Genomic DNA, 23,751 nt, shown 5'->3' with positions numbered 1-23,751 from the left:
GGTGGTATAGCCAACCAATGGATCATATCATATCTAACCAAAATAATGCAGAAAGTTGTACTTAGTAGTAATTCAACCAACAGAATCCAGGGACATAATTCTTATTGTAATCATTCCCAGTATACATACAGAAATGGAAGAAATGGTGAACAAAGTTCTCAAAAGCATCATTGATTGGTTTTCTGTGAATGGTCTCACCCTGTATTTCACACACACACATCATATTCAGTTCTTCAAAATTCTTAGGTTTCAATATTGATGAGAATTTAAATTGAAAAAAAAACACATTTTGGAACTCCTAAAACAACTTGGTTCCAGCCACATTTGCACTTAGAATCATAGCAAATTTTGGGGAGAGAGAAATCAGTAAGTTGACATATTTTGCTTATTTTCGTTCAGTAATGTCGTATGGAATAATGATCTGGGGGTAACTCATCTTTAAGAAAGAAGGTCTTGATTACCCAAAAACGTGCTGTAAGAATAATGTGTGATGCTCATCCATGATCATCTTATAGATATTTGTTCAAGGAGTTTGGGCATTCTGACTACTGTTTCACACTATATTCATTCCCTCATGAAGTTTGTTGTAAATAATCCACTGCAGTTGAAAAGGAACAATGAGGTAAATAATTAGAATACTACAAGAAAAAGTGACATTCATTACTCAACATTAAGGTTGTCTTTAGCACAGAAAGGGTGCACAACACTGCAACAAAAATTTTTGACCACTTACCCAGTGATATAAAATGTCTGAGACAGCAAGGTAAAATTTGAAACTAAATTGAAAAAGTTTCTCATTGACAACTACTCCTATTCCATAGAAGAATTTCTATGTTTGTAATGTGTAAAAGGTGGTGGCTAGGTATTGCTTACTCAGTCTGCATATCTCGTTTTCATTTTGTGTGTGTGTGTGTGGGGGGGGGGGGGGGGGGGAGATAATTATTTGGTGATATTTAGAGTACAAATAGATGTACAGATTAATTTGCAATCTGAATGTAAAAGGCTCATTCCACATCATGATGATTTATTGTGCAAAATTATCCATGGCAAGTCCCACCTCGTAAGTGGTGCTGCCAGTTCTCTCCGAGCATTGGAAACCAATTCTCAAAGCACTTATCTGCTTTCATCCTTTGTCCAAAATTGTGAAAGAAGGTTGCTTACCAATTTAATACCTTCTTCTCTAGCAATTTTTGATGCCAGCTGATGAAATTCAGAATAAAATGTGCTGAAATAACATGTTTGTACTGCTATGTGTGTGTTTTATTTTGTGTTTTGCATAAGAACTTATTTTCAGGATTGTAATCATTACTTATTTGTATGAAAAGGAAATTTGTAAGGTAAATCAGATCACCTTCTGCAGATGTTATATGGTTTAAATTTGATGTAATTTTGATTATGTAAGTTATAACTCATCACAAATGGGCCTAAGATTGAATAGTTTATGACCTCCTAATTGTTCACAGCACTCTGTAGTGACAACATACACCCAGTATGTCTAAGCTTTTAGGAAGTGGGAAAAGCATGGAAATCACACTGGATTTGGCACTGCTTAACCACTGGGAACAGTTTTTTCAGTATCAACTGATGGTGTCAGTAATACATGTTATTCACATGAAAAACCTTTGTTTTGCTCTCAGTAATGTTTCGTAGCTTAAATTTCTTTGTCACTTTGCGTCTCATGTCTGGTGATAAGCCTGAGCTTTTGGACATGAATGTATTTATTAAAATCTCTGGTCCCTCATCAGATTTAATGTTATTTAATCATCAGACCATCATATCTAAGTTTGAAGCACTGATGTAAGTATAATGTCTATTATTTGTGATAAGTAACTTTCTTTAACTGCGTTATGCCATAGCTTGCATTTCTTCCAGTGTCTCTTACAATACTGTGAGAAGTTAACTCAAGAAAGAGTTTTTTAATCTCAAGTTATGTGAATATATGCACGTGTTTCTCATGTTTCTGAGCTCAACTAACATGTTTTGTGAAACAGATGTTCACTGTTTTGTTCCTGTAGTAACTGTAGCTTTGATGATATTCTATAGAGCAGAGCATCACTTGATAGTACTGGAAGTGAAAGCAGTTCATATTATACAGCAACAAGTTCTGCAGATAGCTCCAGAGGAAGTAGCCAGAGTATTCCTGAAACAGTAGAAGGGCACAGGTTTGGTAAGTGCTGTCAAAACTGTTCTTTATTCTCTTTATGAGTATATATTTCTTTCTTATTCCATTCCTCTATCCCCTGAAGCCACCATGTTTTCCTGCATCAGTTTCATAAATAATGGAAATTTTTATCCATAAATATTTACTTAGAGTAGTATGATATATTACTGGACAGTCTTTTAACTACTTCATATGTTGTTCCTACAGACTCTGTTTTATGGGTGCATACATCGGAAAGACTTCTGATAGAAATTCTACAGATACTATTATTGTTTGTGCCTCCACACAATCGTACAAGATTGAAATTGTTGTTGAGTTTTATGAAGCAATTGGCACTATTATCCATTGCTGTGGAGGAGAACTGTCAGTCTACTATATGGGACTTGCCACAGGTGATAATGCTGTTTGCTTATTTTCTTATGTTTAAAGTTTATTAGACAAATGATTGTATCTTATATACTAGTAAGGAATGTGTTAGCTTAAAGCAGTTTGTTACAAGTACTTCAATATTAATTCTAACTACTTACTAGTCATTTGTAGATCAGTGTGTAATAACAACAATAATAATAATAATAAACTACATATGTATTTTGCATCAGACTAGCCATAGATTTCTCAGAAATGATTCATTGGAGGAAAAGTTGTGAAAACATAGTTGGCATTCAAAAAAGTTTAACCAATGAATCTGTAATGTTTCCAGAGATCATTTCAAGTCTCAGACATCTGCACAGAGTAGTCTGTGCAGTTGTGCAAAGCCACAGTGCCAGGGTGGCATAGTAGTTAGCACATCTGTCTAGTGAGCAGGAGACCAGGGTTCGAATCCTGGACTTGGTACAAATTTTCTGTATCTGTCAATCCGAAACATTTCCAATGTTGATGCTATAGCACATTATAAGAAATACTGCAAAATATTAAAGACTGTAATACGGATGTCAAAGCAAATATATTACAAGGAAAAGATAGTCATATCAGATAACAAAATAAAGACAATATGGGATATAGTGAAGGAGGAGACCGGTAGAACCAGACATGAAGAGGAACAAATAGCATTAAGAGTAAATGATACATTGGTGACAGATGTGTATAGTGTTGCAGAACTTTTTGACAAACATTTTATAACTGTTACTGAAAAGATGGGGTTGTCAGGTTCGGTAGATGCTGCTATGGATTACCTCAGACCAGACATTTCAAGTAACTTCCATAATATGAATTTGACCCTCACTACCCCAACAGAAATAATGTCCATCATAAAATCTTTAAAATCAAAAACATCTAGTGGGTATGATGAAATATCAACAAAGTTAATTAAAGAATGTGATTCTGAGCTAAGTAACATATTAAGCTATCTGTGTAACCAGTCGTTTATCACTGGAATATTTCCTGAATGGCTGAAATATGCTGAAGTTAAGCCACTGTTTAAGAAGGGAGATAAAGAAATAGCATCAAATTTCTGTCCAATTTCACTGTTGCCAGCATTCTCAAAAATTTTTGAAAAAGTAATGTACAGTCGTCTTTATAACCATCTTATCTCAAATAACATACTATCAAAGTCACAGTTTGGATTTCTAAAAGGTTCTGATATTGAGAAGGCTATCTACACTTACAGTGAAAATGTGCTTAATTCATTAGACAAAAAATTGCAGGCAACTGGTATAGTTTGTGATCTGTCAAAGGCATTTGACTGTGTAAATCACAATATCCTTTTAAGTAAACTAGAATATTATAGTGTAACAGGAAATGCTGCAGAATGGTCCAAATCTTATATCTCTGGCAGGAAACAAAGGGTGTTATTAGGAAATAGACATGTATCAAGCTATCAGGCATCATCCAACTGGGAACTAATTACATGTGGGGTCCCACAAGGTTCCATTTTGGGCCCCTTACTTTTTCTTGTGTATATCAATGACCTTTCATCAGTAACATTACCAGATGCCAAGTTTGTTTTGTTTGCCGATGATACAAACATTGCAATAAATAGCAAATCAAGTGTAGTCTTAGAAAGATCAGCCAATAAAATATTTGTGGACATTAATCACTGGTTCCTAGCCAATTCTTTGTCACTAAACTTTGAAAAAACACACTACATGCAGTTCAGACCTTGTAAGTGGTGTCCCGAGAGTATATGTCTAACATACGATGACAAGAAGATAGAAGAAGTGGACAGTGTTAAATTCTTGGGATTACAGCTTGATAATAAATTCAACTGGGAGGAGCACACCACAGAACTGCTGAAGCGTCTTAACAAATCTCTGTTTGCAATGCGAATTTTGTCAGACATAGGGGATATAAAAATGAAAAAGCTGGCATACTATGCTTACTTTCATTCCATAATGTCATATGGGATTATTTTTTGGGGTAATTCATCAAGCCAAGCTAAAGTTTTCCGGGCACAAAAACATGCAGTAAGAGTTATATGTGGTGTGAACTCAAGAACATCCTGCAGAAGCATGTTTAGGGAACTAGGGATACTAACTACTGCTTCTCAATATATTTATTCCTTAATGAAATTTGTCATTAAAAATATATCACTTTTTCAAACCAACAGCTCAGTTCGTGGAATCAACACTAGAAATAAGAATAATCTTCACAAGGATTTAAAGTCACTTAGTCTTGTACAAAGAGGTGTGCATTATTCAGGAACACACATTTTCAATAACTTGCCAGCAGCCATAAAAAGCTTAACAACCAATGAAATTCAGTTTAAGAGAAGCCTAAAGGATTTATTGGTGGCCAACTCCTTCTACTCCATTGATGAATTTCTTAGTAAAACCAACTGATTTGTATACAAGTACAACATAACTTCTGCACCATTTCAGTGCAGTAATGTGTTCATTGTAAATAAGTATTACAGTAGCTGTATTACATGTTTATTACCTTATAAATAAATAAAAAACTTTTTTATTTTAAATTCAGTGCATTAGTATTTGTAAAATGACTCTTAGTGTTCATTAAAAAGTGACGATCATTCCACTTGGGACCTGTGGAATGGTACATTAGCTTATTTGTTTTAGTTGTAAATATTTGCCATGTATTGTTGTTTTTCTGACATGTTCCACATCCTGGAGGACCTCCTCACTACGGATCGATTGGAATGAAAGTAAATCTAATCTAATTCATCACTTCAGTCTGGACATATACATGAAAAACAGTTTAGTTTCCTGGCCTTTTATGTCACTACATAGTTAATGAAAAAACGTTGTGGATACATAATTTACCTGTGAGTTAAGAAGTGTGAATGACCATTTATGGTGCCCTCAGTGACATTATAGCTAGCAGGAAGCGACTCTGCCTTACTTATCTGGTTTCTGTACCACTAACCTGGAATCTTGCTGCTTCGGTAGTCCCTCATTGCACAGTTATAGCGCTCAGGCGCCAGGTTCAATGTCTGTGGGATCCTGCTGAAGTGAAGTGGAGTGTTTCGGGATGTCAGTTGTTAAATGTCAACAACGTTTTGTGCTATACTCATTTTAATAATAATAATAATAAAACACACTTTGAAACACTTCACAGAATAACCAATATGGTGGCTCTTGCTACGCCATTATTCAAACCTTTACAACATATGAATACTTTTCTGAATTTCCATAATTGTGACACACACTGCCCACGACACATGGCGTTAACTGATAACTAACCTTCACTTTATCTCATGTTTAATAGCTGGAATATTTTCTCACGACTGTTCTTTTGGAGCCGCCCCCAGTTACTCGACCGTGCTTTTTGAGTGGTGCCTCGCTACTAATTCGCCCTGTCTCCCCGAAGGACAAGAGAGAACGCCCTGTTCTCCCTCAGCCAGTAAGGACAGGGAAACATTCCATGTGGGAAAAATATATCTAAAAAGAAAGATGATGAGACTTACCAAACAAAAGCGCTGGCAGGTCAATAGACACACAAACATACACACAAAATTCAAGCTTTCGCAACCAACGGTTGCCTCATCAGGAAAGTGGGAAGGAGAGGGAAAGACGAAAGGATTTGGGTTTTAAGGGAGAGGGTAAGGAGTCATTCCAATGCCTGGAGCGGAAAGACTTACCTTAGGGGGAAAAATGGACAGGTATACACTCGCGCGTGCGCACACACACATATCCATCCGCATATACACAGACACAAGCAGACATTTGTAAAAAAAAAAACTTTACAAATGTCTGCTTGTGTCTGTGTATATGCGGATGGATATGTGTGTTTGTGCGCGAGTGTATACCTGTCCTTTTTTCCCCCTAAGGTAAGTCTTTCCGCTCCCGGGATTGGAATGACTCCTTACCCTCTCCCATAAAACCCAAATCCTTTGGTCTTTCCCTCTCCTTCCCTCTTTCCTGATGAGGCAACCGTTGGTTGCGAAAGCTTGAATTTTGTGTGTATGTTTGTGTGTCTATCGACCTGCCAGCGCTTTTGTTTGGTAAGTCTCATTTTTATATATATATATATATATATATATATATATATATATATATATATATATATATATATATATCAACTAGCTCTGCAGATGATGAAGAAATTGAAGAAATGTATGATGAAATAAAAGAAACTATTCAGATAGTGAAGGGAGATGAAAATTTAATAGTCATGGGTGACTTGAATTCGTTAGTAGGAAAAGGAAGAGAAGGAAACGTAGTAGGTGAATATGGATTGGGGGTAAGAAACAAAAGAGGAAGCCGCCTGGTAGAATTTTGCACAGAGCACAACTTAATCATAGCTAACACTTGGTTCAAGAATCATAAAAGACGATTGTATACATGGAAGAAGCCTGGAGATACTGACAGGTTTCAGATAGATTATATAATGGTAAGACAGAGATTTAGGAACCAGGTTTTAAATTGTAAGACATTTCCAGGGGCAGATGTGGACTCTGACCACAGTCTATTGGTTATGACCTGTAGATTAAAACTGAAGAAACTGCAAAAAGGTGGGAATTTAAGGAGATGGGACCTGGATAAACTGCAAGAACCAGATGTTGTACAGAGTTTCAGGGAGAGCATAAGGGAACAATTGACAAGAATGGGGGAAAGAAATACAGTAGAAGAAGAATGGAAAGCTTTGAGGGATGAAGTAGTGAAGGCAGCAGACAATCAAGTAGGTAAAAAGACGAGGGCTAGTAGAAATCCTTGGGTAACAGAAGAAATATTGAATTTAATTGATGAAAGGAGAAAATATAAAAATGCAGTAAATGAAGCAGGCAAAAAGGAATACAAACGTCTCAAAAATTAGATCGACAGGAAGCGCAAAATGGCTAAGCAGGGATGGCTAGAGGACAAATGTAAGGATGTAGAGGCAATATTTCACTAGGGGTAAGATAGATACTGCCTACAGGAAAATTAAAGAGACCTTTGGAGAAAAGAGAACCACTTGTATGAATATCAAGAGCTCAGATGGAAACCCAGTTCTAAGCAAAGAAGGGAAAGCAGAAAGGTGGAAGGAGTATATAGAGGGTCTATACAAGGGCGATGTTCTTGAGGACAATATTTTGGAAATGGAAGAGGATGTAGATGAAGATGAAATGGGAGATATGATACTGTGTGAAGAGTTTGACAGAGCACTGAAAGACCTGAGTCGAAACAAAGCCCCGGGAGTAGACAACATTCCATTAGAACTACTGACAGCCTTGGGAGAGCCAGTCCTGACAAAACTCTACCATCTGGTGAGCAAGATGTATGAGACAGGCAAAATACCCTCAGACTTCAAGAAGAATATAATAATTCCAATCCCAAAGAAAGCAGGTGTTGACAGATGTGAAAATTACTGAACTATCAGTTTAATAAGTCACGGCTGCAAAATACTAACGTGAATTCTTTACAGATGAATGGAAAAAGTAGTAGAAGCCGACCTCGGGGAAGATCAGTTTGAATTCCGTAGAAATATCGGAACACGTGAGGCAATACTGACCCTATGACTTATCTTAGAAAATAGATTAAGGAAAGGCAAACCTACATTTCTAGCATTTGTAGACTTAGAGAAAGCTTTTTACACTGTTGACTGGAATACTTTTTTTCAAATTCTGAAGGTAGCAGGGGTAAATTACAGGGAGCAAAAAGCTATTTACAATTTGTACAGAAAACAGATGGCAGTTATAAGAGTTGAGGGGCATGAAAGGGAAGCAGTGGTTGGGAAGGGAGTGAGACAGGGTTGTAGCCTCTCCCCGATGTTATTCAATCTTTATATTGAGCAAGCAGTGAAGGAAACAAAAGAAAAATTCGGAGTAGGTATTAAAATCCGTGGAGAAGAAATAAAAACTTTGAGGTTCGCCGATGACATTGTAATTCTGTCAGAGACAGCAAAAGACTTGGAAGAGCAGTTGAACAGAATGGATAGTGTCTTGAAAGGAGGGTATAAGATGATCATCAAAAAAGCAAAACGAACATAATTGAATGTAGTCGAATTAAGTCAGGTGATGCTCAGGGAATTAGATTAGGAAATGAGACACTTAAAATAGTAAAGGAGTTTTGCTATTTGGAGAGCAAAATAACTGATGATGGTCGAAGTAGAGAGGATATAAAATGTAGACTGGCAATGGCAAGGAAAGCATTTCTGAAGAAGAGAAATTTGTTAACATCGAGTATAGATTTAAGTGTCAGGAAGTCGTTTCTGAAAGTATTTCTATGGAGTGTAGTCATGAATGGAAGTGAAACATGGACAATAAATAGTTTGGACAAGAAGAGAATAGAAGCTTTCAAAATGTGGTGCTACAGAAGAATGCTGAAGATTAGATGGGTAGATCACATAACTAATGAGGAGGTATTGAATAGAATTGGAGAGAAGAGGAGCTTGTGGCACAACTTGACTAGAAGAAGGGATGGGTTGGTAGGACATGTTCTGAGGCATCAAGGGATCACCAATTTAGTATTGGAGGGCAGCGTGGAGGGTAAGAATCGTAGAGAGACCAAGAGATGAATACACTAAGCAGATTCAGAAGGATGTAGGTTGCAGTAGGTACTGAGAGATGAAGAAGTTTGCACAGGATAGAATAGCATGGAGAGCTGCATCAAACCAGTCTCAGGACTGAAGACAACAACAAATATATATCCAAACTTTCAGCGAATGGGTGTTCAGATCGCTGTTGCTAGGCGGATCTGACGTCATGTTGGCAGACATTGTGACAGAAGTTTGTCTTGGAACACTGTCTCAGATTGTAAGATCCTACTCCCAAATAGTCGGATCTTGTCCCCACTAAGGTTACAGAACATTGCCTCCTATGATTTCATCAGTAATGCTCTTTGCTGATGCTTAATTGTCAAATGTACGTGCAGCCTGGCTGCTACTGAGCATTCTCGATCTCATAAATATGCACAATACTTGGCATAAACACGTGAGGGGAATGCACATATGCTTTACACATTTTTCTGTTTAGTTTTGTTGTGTGCCTGACAACTTAAGATAGTCTCTGTAAGTCCATCTCTATACAAGATGGTTATGGGACCTTGGCTGTTCAATATAAAATGTCAAATCAAAACACCTTCAGCCATCAAAATTTCCAGTTTCGTTTTATTCGTGCTACCAGTTTCAGCATTATGTCATCTTCAGGCCACTTGACTGACTTGCGGGAAAAATCCCACCTATTGTACAATCGAAATAGGGCCAGCATGCAGTCACTTGTACTCGTAAACTTCTTTTTTACAAATCGAAAGGATCACTTTGTGACGGAGGGACTTTCGTACCACTGACTGAGCCCTCCAACCCTGTTCCACTCGCGAATAGCATGTGGGAAGAATGATTGACTTAAGCCTCTGTATTCGTTCTAGTTTCTAAAATTTTTTTCCTTGTGGGGTTCTTCCTACAAGTCTGTCAGGAGGGTGTGGAAATGATATAATGTAATGTTGAAACCAGTAGCACAAATAAAATAAAACTGGAAATTTAGATGACTGAAGGTGTTCGTATTTGACATGGTTGCAGGTGGATGATTGCTACAAATCTACTGAAACACACACATTGCAGAAGTTGTTTTAGACTAAATATGCCAAGCATCTTGCAGTTGCTGTCCTTATAGATATTTGTGCACCCAAGATGTAACAGAAACTAACTCTGAGTATAAAGTAGACTGAAATCGTGATCATTCATAAACCATGCAAATTTAGTTTCTCTCTTTCTGGCAAGAGTGTTAGACAGCCAAAATGGGAACTTATTGTGCAAGACAAGCCAAAGTAAATGCTCATATTAAATGCCACATAAAAATGTGAAAACTAATTGGCTTTAAAAGTCCTTTGGGTCATTTAAATTGTTAAATTTCTATCTGTTTTCATTTATAAGAATGTAAATGGTTGCACAAAATTGTGAAACATAATCAGTTCACTCTCAATTGAGTTAAAATGTGTTCTTAACAATAAGAAATGAAATTTGCCACAAACTTCTTTGAAATAAAGCACATATGATGGTCACTGCTCATAGGGGATTAGATAACAGTGCAGATCTGAATAACATATGAGCAAAGATAAGTTACAATAAAGTTGAGAGTTGTGACACAGTATGTTAAAGCATTTTATAAATTTATATTGATGAACATATAAATCACTTACATTACAGGAACAAAATTAATACTATTTGGAGAATGAATGAAGGCGCATTTTCCTGAATCCACACCAGAGTTTGAAATGAGTATATCCTGTATACTAAAATATTTAGTAGAAAGTGTTGAATTACATGCTAACATGAGGTGAACCATTTACACACAGAAATTAGAGAGAGAGAGAGAGAGAGAGAGAGAGAGAGAAGAGAAGACTTCGTACTGTTTACATTTACAATTATTGTAGTTTTTCTAGCTATGTGCTGTAGCAGAAATGAAATACTTTCTCCATACAGTGAAACTACTGTGGAAAAGAGAGATTTTCTCTAGCATTAGTGTGTAGTGTAAATATATCCTTTGAAAGAAATAACCAAACAAGTGAATGTGTTACTTCTGCTTCTGGAAAACAAAAGTAAACATCATTTTCTGCATGAAACTGCCGATAGCTCTCACCAAACTATATTTTTTTGTGAGGACTAACTTTAAAGATTATGTTAGTAGCTTTTCAGTACCCTGCTTCACTAATATTCGCTTACTAAAGATGATATTTCCATATGGGCACTTCCAAACTCTAGAAGTGGATGCCAAACCACTACAGTTACTGTAAAAGTCACCACCTCTTTCTCTGGAAGAATATTTAAATTGTAGAGTGTGTGCAAATGTACATACAGGAACATGAACAGGTAAAATGTAATACTCTCAAAATTTGCATAAAACATGCTTTCACATGTGTGCTGACCTTGCTTACCACAGGCTGTAAGTGGATAACACAAAATTGTGATTTTCAGATGTAGGAAAAACATTATGTATTTTGCAGCTTTCATGTTGTTCTTGTCGATTTGAGAGATTGAAAACCGTAGAGTTATTCAACTGTGGGATGGCTAAATTATGATCACCCACCTAATAATGTGTAAGATTTTTCATTACATCTATAAAACAGTGATCCATCATGGCATTATAACAAAATGCCACGGAGAATTTCACATTACAGTTAATCCCACTGTGTTCAGTGTGACATCGATTGTTGACATAGACATAGAGAATGTAAAGGCTGCTTAAGTATACTAGTCCATGAAGTCATGTAAGTGTGTAGTAGGTCTGTGAGAATTGGTGAGTTTTGGCGCCATTGAAGACTGTAGGCTGTAATCTCCCTCCCTCCCTCCCCTCCCCTCCCCTCCTTCCCTCCCTCCCTCCTCTTTATTGACAGTACATTAAACTGTAAACTAACTCCCTTCACACCACTGCTGCCACCTGCCTGTGTTTTGAACACCATGGATAACAAGTCAGTAACCCCATGTTGTTTGTCAAGCACGCGTTCCATCCCTATAATAGAGTAAACTGCCTTAGTCACCTTTCCAGAACGCTTTTCAATTGTAATTCCTCCAGTTCACATACTTTGTGGACTAGGTGATCAGTTACTGCTGATGAACCCATGTAGGATGCTGGTGCGGTAGGTATTACAGATCTTTAAATTTTAGTACAGTCATTTATTCTCGTGGAAATAGTGTTTCTGATATCTTAAATGAGATTTAAAACCCATAAATGTTGAGTAAACTTTGTTTATCTGTATGCTTTAGTACATTTGTGTTCCATTCTCCCGTATATGGCGAATATAAAACTTCAATTTGTCAACACCTGATATTTAATGTGAAAGACAATATGGAGTTTAAAAAGTATTCTCTGTGTGAAATAATAATCATATTTGATCTCTCTAGGTTATTTCAACTTTTTCTCCATGTGTGATATCCAGTGACTGTGGAGAAAATTTCAATCGGCAAGTTGTGGAGAAAATTGTGAACTTCATGATTACCCACCAAGATGATTTGTTAAATTTGCCACCTACAGTCTGCACATTAACTCAGAGACATAAAGAGAGACAGCAGGTACTGCAGGATACCAATAAGGTACTGCTATTATGTTAGTCATGTTTTTCAAACTTTTAAGTGTTCTGATACACCTAAGTAGCACACACAAATACTGCTTGTTTTTATGTCCAACTGAGGAGGGGTAATTGAATTTAATGAGTTGATGAGATTGCTCTGTTCTGTCCAGGTTTTTCTGCTAATTTGTTACTGCAAATACATTTATTGGGTTTGCCACCAGATAACATTGTTAAAGTCCCGCAATATTTCTTTGAAGCACCTGTTTCAAATTTTCAGGTAGTCACTGGTGTTAAAAGAAGTTGGTCAAAAATAGCACTCATAGCTCCACCTGCCAGGAGCTGAAGAGAAGCCTCCTGCATGTGCGCCATGAGCAAGAACTGTGCAGCTTTATATTTCTGTCATTAAAAGCTGAATTTAAACTCTATAGTGCTCTGCATCTGGTCTGTAAACAGAGATTCTTGTTTCTCCCATTTTTAGTAGCAGTCAGTGTTGAATTCCAGGCAGTTTTTAACTGAAATCTTGCATCCTTGTTGGTTAGATTGTCTGCCATACAGATATTTATGGTTTTCTTAATTACAGGATCCCAGAACAGTGATGCTGAGGGTAAAATTCAGTCTTATCAAAATGTGTGTTGCCTCATGTTCAGACAATGCTCTGCTGTTGTTGATTTGTCAGTTTGGTCCAAGCAAGTATGTTGATGATGATCAACACAGCATTCTCACATGTTGCGACATGTCTGCCCAATATGGAACTTCCCACACTTCTGTCGGATCTTATAAATGCCGCGTTATTTAAGGTCAAGATTTTCCTTGACTGAACATAACGGATTCCTCAATTTTGCAACTTGACAAAAATTGCCTGAGGATTTTTCCTATTCTTGAAGATGTGCTTCTAAAATATGACAAAAGTCCACTGTGGAATGAATTAGACATTTGTTTACCAGAACACCATGTTTAGATGTTGCAGCTTATGTGGCTGGCTCTTCAGATCTTAAACCACATGTGCTCTATGTACAAGGGTGTGTAAGCAACTCTCACATTGTGCATGGTGATGACAGCTTCTGGCTTCCAAATGTTACTAAGTGTGAGAAAGTTTGCAGAAGGCGCTGTGTCCCACCTTGTCTTCTTACCATGACATCCAGAAATGTAATCTAATATCTAAAACATTTTTTTTTTGTAGCCTCACAGAGTAGAAACACTACCTGTGTTTCTGTAACATTTAAATTCACTCCACTTGAATTTTCAGTTCACATTGGAAGTGAATAAATATGGCAGGGTACCATTGTAGTTAGAATTGTAAAAGGGCGGTCATCTCCAAGTGAACTTACAAACCCAACAGCGTAATTCAGAAACTAGGTTCTTTCTGTGAATGGAGTTACAATGAACTGATTTTTCATTGCAGGTAACTGAAGAGAAAGTTACATTCTGTGAACAAGTTTCCTCACAACAATTTGAACAACAGCGACTTACGAGTTCACAGATTGCGCTTTCAGAACTTCTGGAACAAATTTTGTCTGACCGCAAAATGAAGATTAAAGAAAGAAAGAAACGATTGAAGATGGTAAGTTCATACTGTGGGAAATTAATGGATTTTTAAACTGTACTTTTCTATCTTAAAAGTGTTGCTTGTAAACTATTAGAATATGCGATTTTATTCTATAATTTATACTAATAGCAAAATTGAAAACCACTTTACTCATGCTTTTATTCTTGCAATGAATTAAATACCAGTTATACTTCTATTTTTAGTCACTGCTGCAATCTTCATCAGTGAAAGATGAAAATACCTTTCTTAAAAAATAAAAATATTCATTTTGTAAATACAAAATTTCTTAGCAATTTTTATTACTGGTATGAGCATTATTAAATTGATAGTTCATACACATACATTCATCTTTTTATTTAATTATCTGGAGATCTTGGATATTAGATCTGAAAGGTAATGTTCATAAGTGCTGACATAAAGTCTGTGTTGTCACTAACTGTTAACATTTTTCTTTCATTCCATTCATTTTGTTACAGTTTGATTGAAAGATAAATGTTAATGAGGTGGAAGGGTGGGATGGGGAGTGGAGGAGGGAGCAATTCAGGAAGTAAATGTAATTTTGTTATGTTGCAGCAGTTACTTCAAAATTAATAAATTAGTCCCAAAATTATTGTTTAGTTTTGCGTTTCAGATATTTGATACATGCACAAAAAAGATATCTCAGTGTGTAAGTTTTAGTGAGAGATTCACACTTTTTTTTTTTCCATTCATTCATTCATTCACCTCACCTCATTCAGTGCATGCTTGAACATAAACACAGGTGCTAGCCAAGCCTGCAAGTTGCACTGGCGTAATAGACCGTGAACGGCACCCATGTAATGTCCTCAAACTGTTGCAAGTGTCAGTCATGGTCAGAACAGTGTTCTGTGTAGTTGTGAGTACATTACGTCTGGTCTAAGTGAATTTGAATGGGGATAAAATGTTGGTGCATGTGTGCTGGGTGTTTCCATGTAACTAAGGTAGCCAAAGTGTCTTGGGTTTCAAGAACCACCATATCAAAGATTTGTACCGCATGAATGGAAAGTACAAAAACATCTTCCACTAATTCACAATGCGAACAAAAATGTGTACTGAGTGATCATGACAGATGTTCCTTGAAGGCAATTGTTATGAAAAATAGAATGATGACAGCTACTTGTGCTATGGGTTTAATGTCACTGGTTTAGGCAGCTACATGAAACTGAGTTACTCTTCAAGCTTGCCTCACCTTGCATTGAATACACATAAGAGCCAAAACATTATGGCCACTGCCTATTGCACAATTGTGTGCAACCTGGCGGCATTGCGGGCATGTAATGTGGCAAGGAAAGTGTATAACGCAACATAGAAGAATGAGTAGTCATTCTAGTGATGATAACAGTTGGAAATGGGAAAATCCACTGATATAAATGACTTTCACAAAGGGCACATTGTTGTGGCACTGCACCTGGGAATAATCATCTCAATAACTGCCAAGGTTGTTGCCTGTTCGTATGCTGCTGTTGTGAGCATCTACAGAAATGGTTTAAGGATGCTGAAACAAGAAGTAGCTGACAAGGTGTTGAACATCCTTGCATCATCACAGAACATGGAGGTTGGAGGCTTGCCCATACTGTAAAGCAGGAAAGGTAATGATTCAGTGGCAGATCTAGTGACAGAGTTCAGTGCTGGTGCAGGCACAAGTGTTTAGGAGCCCACTGTTCAATGCACATTGTTGAACATGAGGTTCTGCAGCAGAAAATCACTGTGTTCCCATGTGGACCCGACAACATTGTCAGATATGATTACAGTTAGCACAGGATCAATGAAAATATTTCACCAGGTCAGACGAATCACTTTTCTTGCTACATCGGGTTGATGAGACTATGTCATGGACCTGGGCTGTTGGGGGTAGTATTATCTTTTGGAGAACATTCATCTGGGCTTCCATAGAACATTTTCTAGTAATTGAAGGTACCACAATAGCTGTAGACTATGTGAATAATATTGCAGACAACCTGCATTGCTTCATGGTTGATGCCTTTCCCAATGGCGATAGCATCTTCTAGCTGTATAACCATCCATGTCACAAGGTCAGAATTGTACTCCAATTGCTTGAGATTTACAATAGTGAATTGATGTTGCTGTCTCAGTCACCAAATTCCCCATATCTGAACCCAATAGAACACGACTGAGGCACTATAGGATGCCAGTTTTGCACATACAAACCACCAGCCTGTAATTTGTGGTAATTGCATAGTCTGTGCATAACCATATTGTACCACTTACCTCTGGAAACTACCAAGGACTTGTCAAATCCATGCCACTCAGAATCCCTGTTATGAAGCATTCCAAAGGTGATGACAACATTTTCGCTCATGAATATATGAAAGGTTTTCAATGTCTGTAGTTCTGTGGAAACTGACTAGATAGCGTCTAGAAACACTGTCTCGGATAATCAAAGTAAGAAACTCCATACAACATGTTACAATATTACATTCTAAAATGTAAATGTATTTTTTCTAATGTTCACTACAATAATTAAGTACTAGAGGTTTGTTATCATGTTAGTGTTGTTTCTTGTGCTATCAGGAATTGCACCACTATATTACAAAAATAGTTGTCATAGATTGTCTTGTTTCACAAAACATTCTAACAAGAGGTTTGTGTGCAAAATTATGCTGTATTGGTAGTATTCTTTGTTTGTATGAGATCACAAATATCTGTGGAATTGTGTATTCACAGACAATAGACATCTCGTAACAGTAGAAGGCAGTGATCTGTTTTATTATTTGATGAACTAAACAGAGTAGATTGCATTTTAATGAACTGTCGTAACAATGATCTGGATTGGTTTGTTCATTGTGTGTTCCATAATCGACCACAGATCATAAAATTTTATATTTTCCCTGTACTTCAGTGGTAAAGTTGTATTGGTGTCAACAAAATGCTCATAGGGCAACGTTATTGACGGCATTGTTCTATTCGCCTGGTCCAGAGATTTTTACTCTTTCGACTCAAATTGTGGAACACATCTGACACAACAGTAGTTGCTTTGGGGGCCAAACTGTGTGATTTGCATCTGTCACTCTGTTACTGCAAAATCTTTGGCTTTTTACTATCCATAGTGTAGCAAAATAATTACTTGGTCTGCTCTCAAGCTGTACATTACTATTCTTTTAATATTACAAATTTGGCCGGTATTATTATGGCATGGTCTTTCACACTACTACTCCTTGTTGCCATGTATCAGCATAAAGTACATGTACACTAACACAGAACATTGGGATAGTCACTGCTAGAAAGTCTCTTCAGTTACTACAGCTGGGTTGGGAGGGGAGGGGGGGGGGGTGGAGCAGGAATACGAGATGTATGCGCACACAACCTGACGGCATCCCAAACATTCTGAATCGAATTCAGACTCTCTGTACCTCCCACCACATCTCTGTCAATGCAGTCATTGTCATTGTTATATGAATAAAACCGTTTAGATCACTAAATAAAATGTCATTATTCAATACAATGTTTTGGCATCTACCATATACATATAAAAATTTAAACTTGTGGTTTAGTTGGCACCCCGATTAGGCATAGATTTTAATGTTGACACTAAATCTTGTTTCAGAAATTCAAAGCTTCTTATATTTGATGATAATAAAGACATTTTATTTAGAAATCTAGGCAGTTTTATTCAGAAAATATTCATGAATGATCATGGACTCATAACAAGAATTTGTTTCATTCATTAATTCATTATCTTTGGACCTATTTCTGTGACAGTTCCCACATTTTGTTCCACTGATCTACTTCTTCATAACTGTGGAAGTTATCTACCTGTTTCCACATTTTTACTTGACTAGGTTGGGGAGGGGCTACATTGATATTTTTCAAGTAGGGTGTACTGTCAGATCATTTCAAGTCTATAGCAATAATTTTATAGTCATATTTTTGGTGGAGAACAGTGAAGAAGTCATGTTCCCTGCTCCCTTGTCTGTGACAAAATGACACTGTTTTGTCAAGTCACTTCCTATGACAAAACCGTAAAATCTACAATTATGAGATTTCAGATATTCTCATCAGGTTGAGCTGTCTCTATTTCTGCTGTTCCAGCTGACAAATAGCAATTGAGGGTGATATAATAGTGGCACATGTACTTCTGCCAAACCATTTGTTGTGAATCCAATACTGCTTTCCCATAGTGCTGACAGTGTTTTTGGCAAATGTTCTGATTTGTGGCAATACTATAGACAATATTGTGGAATGGGATAGCAATTCCCATGCACTGACCAGTGCTGAAGAAACCATATTTACAGCTGCCTGCCTTCTTGCCTTGAGCGCTTCAGATGGGCACAAGTTCAGTGTGCAGACTTTAAAAAAAAAGATCTGTAATTCTTTCTTTCATTTCAGGTGATATTATGGAACATCTATTGGTGAGTAAAAACCCAGTTGCTTCACAAATAGTAAGATTTTCAGCATTATATACATATGTATTCCAAGAGGACACAATGTACCACAACAATTAAATTATTACTACTACTACTACCACCACCACAAACAAGATTTCCACATGTCATATTTCATTCACTCTACCTCCCCCCCCCCCTCACCCCCCAATCTTTTCCACAACAGATTTCAATTTTCAGTAAATGTTTGCATCAAGGACATCACTGTCTTATATCTAAGTGCATAAGTCCTAACAAAATCCTCAAAAATAAAAATTATCACTAACAGATATGTCCTGAGACTCAACTGGTACCAACGGAAATCCAGTGTGGTGAACACTGTTTTATTTAGATATGTGCAGAAGTGGAAGTGATCTACCAATGTTGTAATGTGTTCTCATGGGTATTATTTGAAAATGTCCAGTGGGGTGTTTGACGTGTTGCTTAAGGAGCGTACTTGGCAAACAGTGCAAGGTATCTTCCGTACCTTGTACAATAGCCAGTTCAGCACTTTGCAAGGCAGTGATGTATACACATACTTCAGCTGAACAGATACCTTCCATTTATGTTAGATTACTGATTCTCACCAAATTAGAACACATTTGAAGTCACTCTGAAAGCTGAAGCTAAAGTGTGGCTCATGTGTAGGGAGAACTGTACTGTGTTGACTTGTGCACTTCCTCACATGAGCAATATTGTGAGGTTCAGATGTGACTGACTGCCTCACAAACATATCACCTTTATGAATTGCTCGGCACACATTACTGGAGGACAAGTCCTTTCACGTGCTCAAGTGGTGGCAGACTATAGTTGAGGTCGGGCCATTGTTCAATATTTGCTGTGCATTTGAATGAACATGACATTGGTACACAATAACTCATTACTGTCTTTGGCTAAATTTTCGGGATACAGGCTGTGTCATGTTTATGAATTGTCATCACATACAGAGATGAAAAGGTAATAAAGTATTTTCTGTTATTCATTAGCTGAGTTTGACCTGATTCAAAAGTATAACAGCTCTCCTCTGCAGTTCTTTAAGTAAATCTTATTTTACCCAGCTGTCAGCTGACTATCCGAGCCATTGTATCTCAACCTCACAGCATCAATAGATACCCCATCAATATAAATACAGATGTCCATTATATACTGGTGTTAGAATTGGAGTCTGCAATATCAATGTGCATTTGATGGCCATTTGATAATTTTGTGCAGTACTGTGTTACTAACAGTAGTTTAGGTTTTCTTAGTAGTTACTATTTTTGTGCTTCAGTGAGAGTGCGCCTTGAAACATGTAGTCACGTTATTTTTTTAGATTAAGTGTGAGGGAAACAAATGCACATAAGGATTTACATGGTTTTATAAATTATGCTGCTTGCTAATTGTTTGCTTAATTATGTTTGTCTGCCCCCTTCCTGTGATGTCCTTTATCTCTCTTTTTTTTTTTATCCCAAAAACGTATATACTTTTAACTCAATATTTTTGCTGGATGCTCCATGAGATATACTTTCTGTTCTCTTAGGATATAGGTCACTTCTTCCTGGAACAAAAGTAGTGTTCAACAATAAAGTTTTGTTAAAAACTGTGTTTGATATATTTCTCTTTTACAGTTCAAGGAGTCATATCCTCATATCTATAACATGAGGTTTCCAGAAGACAAAAGCAGAGATACTGTCAGTGCAGAAAAACATCGAAGTATTCTCCATTTTCCGACATTCGCTAGACTGAAAAGTATAAGAGTGTGAAATAAGTGAAATGCCAGTCACTTATTGCTCTTCATCTGCAGTTCTTACTGCTTTGTGGTTGTTACTTTTACAAGCCTGACCTAAAGAAAAGACACAATCTCTCTCTACCCTGCCCTCCTTTACCATACCCTCTCTTTTGTGTAAAGCTGTCAGTCCTAAACCAAAGCACGCATAAAGAAATTATTGTAATGAACTTTTCTTTACTTGACTACTTTTGAAATACATGCCTTTCCATCTGCTTTGTCACTGGCATGTCAGCATACATGTTACATGTTTATGTCACTATCACCAATGCATTACTTTTTGTTAAGCCTTTTAGTGAACACCATATAAAATCTCAAATTCTACAGTAAATAATAATTATGTAACATAATAGTAACTTTGATACACTATACACAGCACTACAGTACATACAGACCAAACATTGACTTTTTTTATACATGCCCTGTGTGCTGTTTTCCTCTGTTTTCTTTAACAGACTAGATGTCACCTCACTTTGCAGCTACCAATAATGATCAATTAGGCAAAGTAACTGAGTGAAATACCACTGCAGGTAAGACACTAGATTTGTGTTAGGGAAGATAACAGTTCAGATCTCCATCTGTGTATCCATATTTTGGTTTTCTGCAATTTCCTTAAATTGCTTAAGGTGAATACTAGGACAGTTCCCTTGAAAAGGCACATACAGTTTCTTTCCCTGTCCTTGTCAGTCTGATCTTGAGTTCCATATTTAGTGACCTCATCAGTGATTTCATTTAAACCTCAATATTTCTTCTCTCATTCCTTCCTTCTCTCCTTTCGGCAAAGTATGTTTTATGAACTACTTCTTGTTCATCAGTTTTAGTCTGTCAGGACTGTTGTTTTAATTTTATTAAAAAAAAACTATTAGATATGAAATGAAGAGTTGTGGTAATAACAGGAAAAATATGTTGGCAGTTGCAGAATGGTCCCTGAATAAACGGGGATTTAAATCACATACTAGTAGGTGTGAAATAATTAAAGTAGTATTTCCATAATTGTGCTGCCTGTTCAGAAAAAGCGCGCACGTGCGTATGTGCATGTGTGTAAGACTTCTTGTTTAATTTTTGTTGACCGATTGTGTAGCACTGTACCTAATTTTGTGCTTGTCGGTTAGTCACAAAAATATTTGATTGCAGTTGACTCTATTTAATATTATAGTGTTGTGATAACTGATATGAATAATTTCAGTTACACATTGTTGAATATTCTTTTATTTTTAGATATGTCTTTGGAAACTCTAATTTGCACATGTAATGAAATAAATAGTTCTAGTGTTTGTAGCATGCAGCTATATAATGTCATATATGACACTTTGGAGACTTGGGCCATTTTACAAATTACTTACAAAGTGCTATATATTTTTTCAACATTTACATACCAGGCAGTATATATTTCGATGCCCAATGTTCATCACAGTACAATCTAAATATAAAATACACTCATTAAGACACAGATATTTGGACACATTAGGAAATGGGAAAGTGTGAGCTTCTTTTATTTAATTAAGTTAGTGGAATGTCAGATATTTTTAATGTTTTAAAAGTGCACATAAATGTAAAATGTGCATACTGCTGCTCTGGTGTTGATCGTCTTCAGATAATGTTGTATTCCACACCACATATGAAATAAAAATGCAGTCTGTCACCAAAGGACCAAATTTATTTTGAGTACAACATTTAAATATAAGTATAGCTGCAGATAATGTGCCAAATATTAATTTAGTGTTTGTTCATTTCATGTGAATAGCTTTACTTACTCCATGCACTCAGTACTATTTGACATTTTAAAATTATATGTATTAGATTGTTAAGTTTTTTATTAGTTATAACATTAGTTTAATCCCAAGTGGATGACAGTACATAAAGACAGTTACTTGTATTTGATTGTTGTCTCTTTGTGAAATATATATGCATTTTTAGTCTTTTGTACTACACATTTATAAGTCTGCTTGTTGTTATGCTATTAGACATTTTGCATTGTATCATTTATATTTGTTCAAATATCAGTTGAATATTTCATTCATTTATCATATGAAGAATTTTATGTACTTCAGAGATATTTACTTACTCAATAAGCAATAAAGGAGAACAGTATCCTGAAGATCATTTTACATTGCAGTATATATTTTAATGTAGATTGTTTTGATGTAGCCTTAGGTAAATCCATTCACTGGAGTATTGAAATATAACTGTTTTAATAAACAGGGATAGTTCATAACAGTGCATTGAGAGATGAAATATACTTAATTGGATGTGGAATGAGGAAATAAATTTGGTGATGTACATTAACGAGGAAGTGTGAATCAAGTATTGTTGCAGTTTAATACAGTGTCAAAAAACAGGGAAAGGAGTGACAGTGGAAATGAAGCCACTCGGGTCTAAATTGTGGATGAAATCGAAGCGTGTAAGAGATATACTAACCAGGATATATAAGTTTCAGCCATGACGGCTAATGTGTCATGATGCATGCCCTGTAATGAAAGATAAATTGAGCTTACCGAATAGGAACAGAATTTCTTAAAACTCTTAATATCCCTGGTTTGTCTTCAGAAATTTAAATGGCTGTGTGTGGTGTCACCTAGTTCTGTTTTTCAATGACAGTTAATAGATGTTCATTGCTGTCTTGGTTTATGAAGTGGGTATTGTGTTGAACACAGACTTTTCTTGCAGTAACCATGAGATTGCCATTGTCTTATTTTGTTGTGTGAAATGTTAATGTGCACAGGTGAAAGTAAATAAATGTGTTCCATTTGATTAATCTTTTCCATGATAGTTATATGACTATTAGAATGATGAAACATGGAGAATGGAAGGATGATAGGTCTGGGGATGAATTTTCTTCAGAGTTTATAAGATACCATTCATGTAATTCACATTCATTGACATTAGACACTATTCAAAATAAATATAAACTTCACACCTCGAGCTGGAATAGAAAAATGTGCCGCAGTGTTCTTGCTACTGTGAATTCCTGTGATTAAAACAAAGATCTAAGGGAGTAGTCATTCTTACAGAATGCATAAAAATATGTCAGTGGTGATGGTGACAGATGGAAGGTTGTAGCATGCAACAGAATCCAATATTTACTATATCCATAGCATTCCTAAGGTACATGTGCTCCCCATGTGGCTGTGATATAGCTGATTCCTGATTTGACAAATTCAGGTTTTCTATGCCGTAGCCTAGTGACATCATTCCTGTGGTACTTTAAGTTCTGTATATACTTCATCATTGCCGTTAAGTGTGGCACTTATGCCTTATTATGCTAAATAGGTTTTATTGGAATCTGAATGAATCCTTCAAACTCTTCATGTAAAAATAGTTATGGGTTGCGGGGAGTACTGATGAAAAGAACATCTCAACTAATCATCATAAAATGTACTATACCCAGAAGGACAATGCAGTTTTCAGCCATTTTGGCAGGTAGATAAATGGTACCATACATACAAAATCATTACACTTTCAGCTTGAAGGACCTACATTTATTGTGCCGCACAATCACAAAA

At 36.4% G+C, this 23,751-nt stretch overlaps 1 protein-coding gene across 1 annotated transcript in view; it reads left to right on the top strand.

Moving 5' to 3' along the window:
* Positions 1–22,999, top strand: part of LOC126183758 (DEP domain-containing protein 1A-like) — a 134,127-nt gene extending 111,128 nt beyond the window's left edge. The window contains exons 6-10 of the mRNA XM_049925985.1: positions 2,044–2,167; positions 2,369–2,553; positions 12,371–12,559; positions 13,940–14,098; positions 20,091–22,999. Of these exons, the coding sequence (XP_049781942.1) occupies positions 2,044–2,167; positions 2,369–2,553; positions 12,371–12,559; positions 13,940–14,098; positions 20,091–20,225 (792 nt within the window). The 3' untranslated portion in view covers positions 20,226–22,999. The remainder of the gene's footprint in view (positions 1–2,043; positions 2,168–2,368; positions 2,554–12,370; positions 12,560–13,939; positions 14,099–20,090) is intronic.
* Positions 23,000–23,751: the final 752 nt, after the last annotated feature.

The sequence above is a fragment of the Schistocerca cancellata genome, chromosome 4 (assembly GCF_023864275.1).
Source record: "Schistocerca cancellata isolate TAMUIC-IGC-003103 chromosome 4, iqSchCanc2.1, whole genome shotgun sequence".
In the NCBI taxonomy this organism is placed as follows: Eukaryota; Metazoa; Arthropoda; class Insecta; order Orthoptera; family Acrididae; genus Schistocerca; species Schistocerca cancellata.
This window is presented reverse-complemented; position numbering and strand designations above follow the sequence as displayed.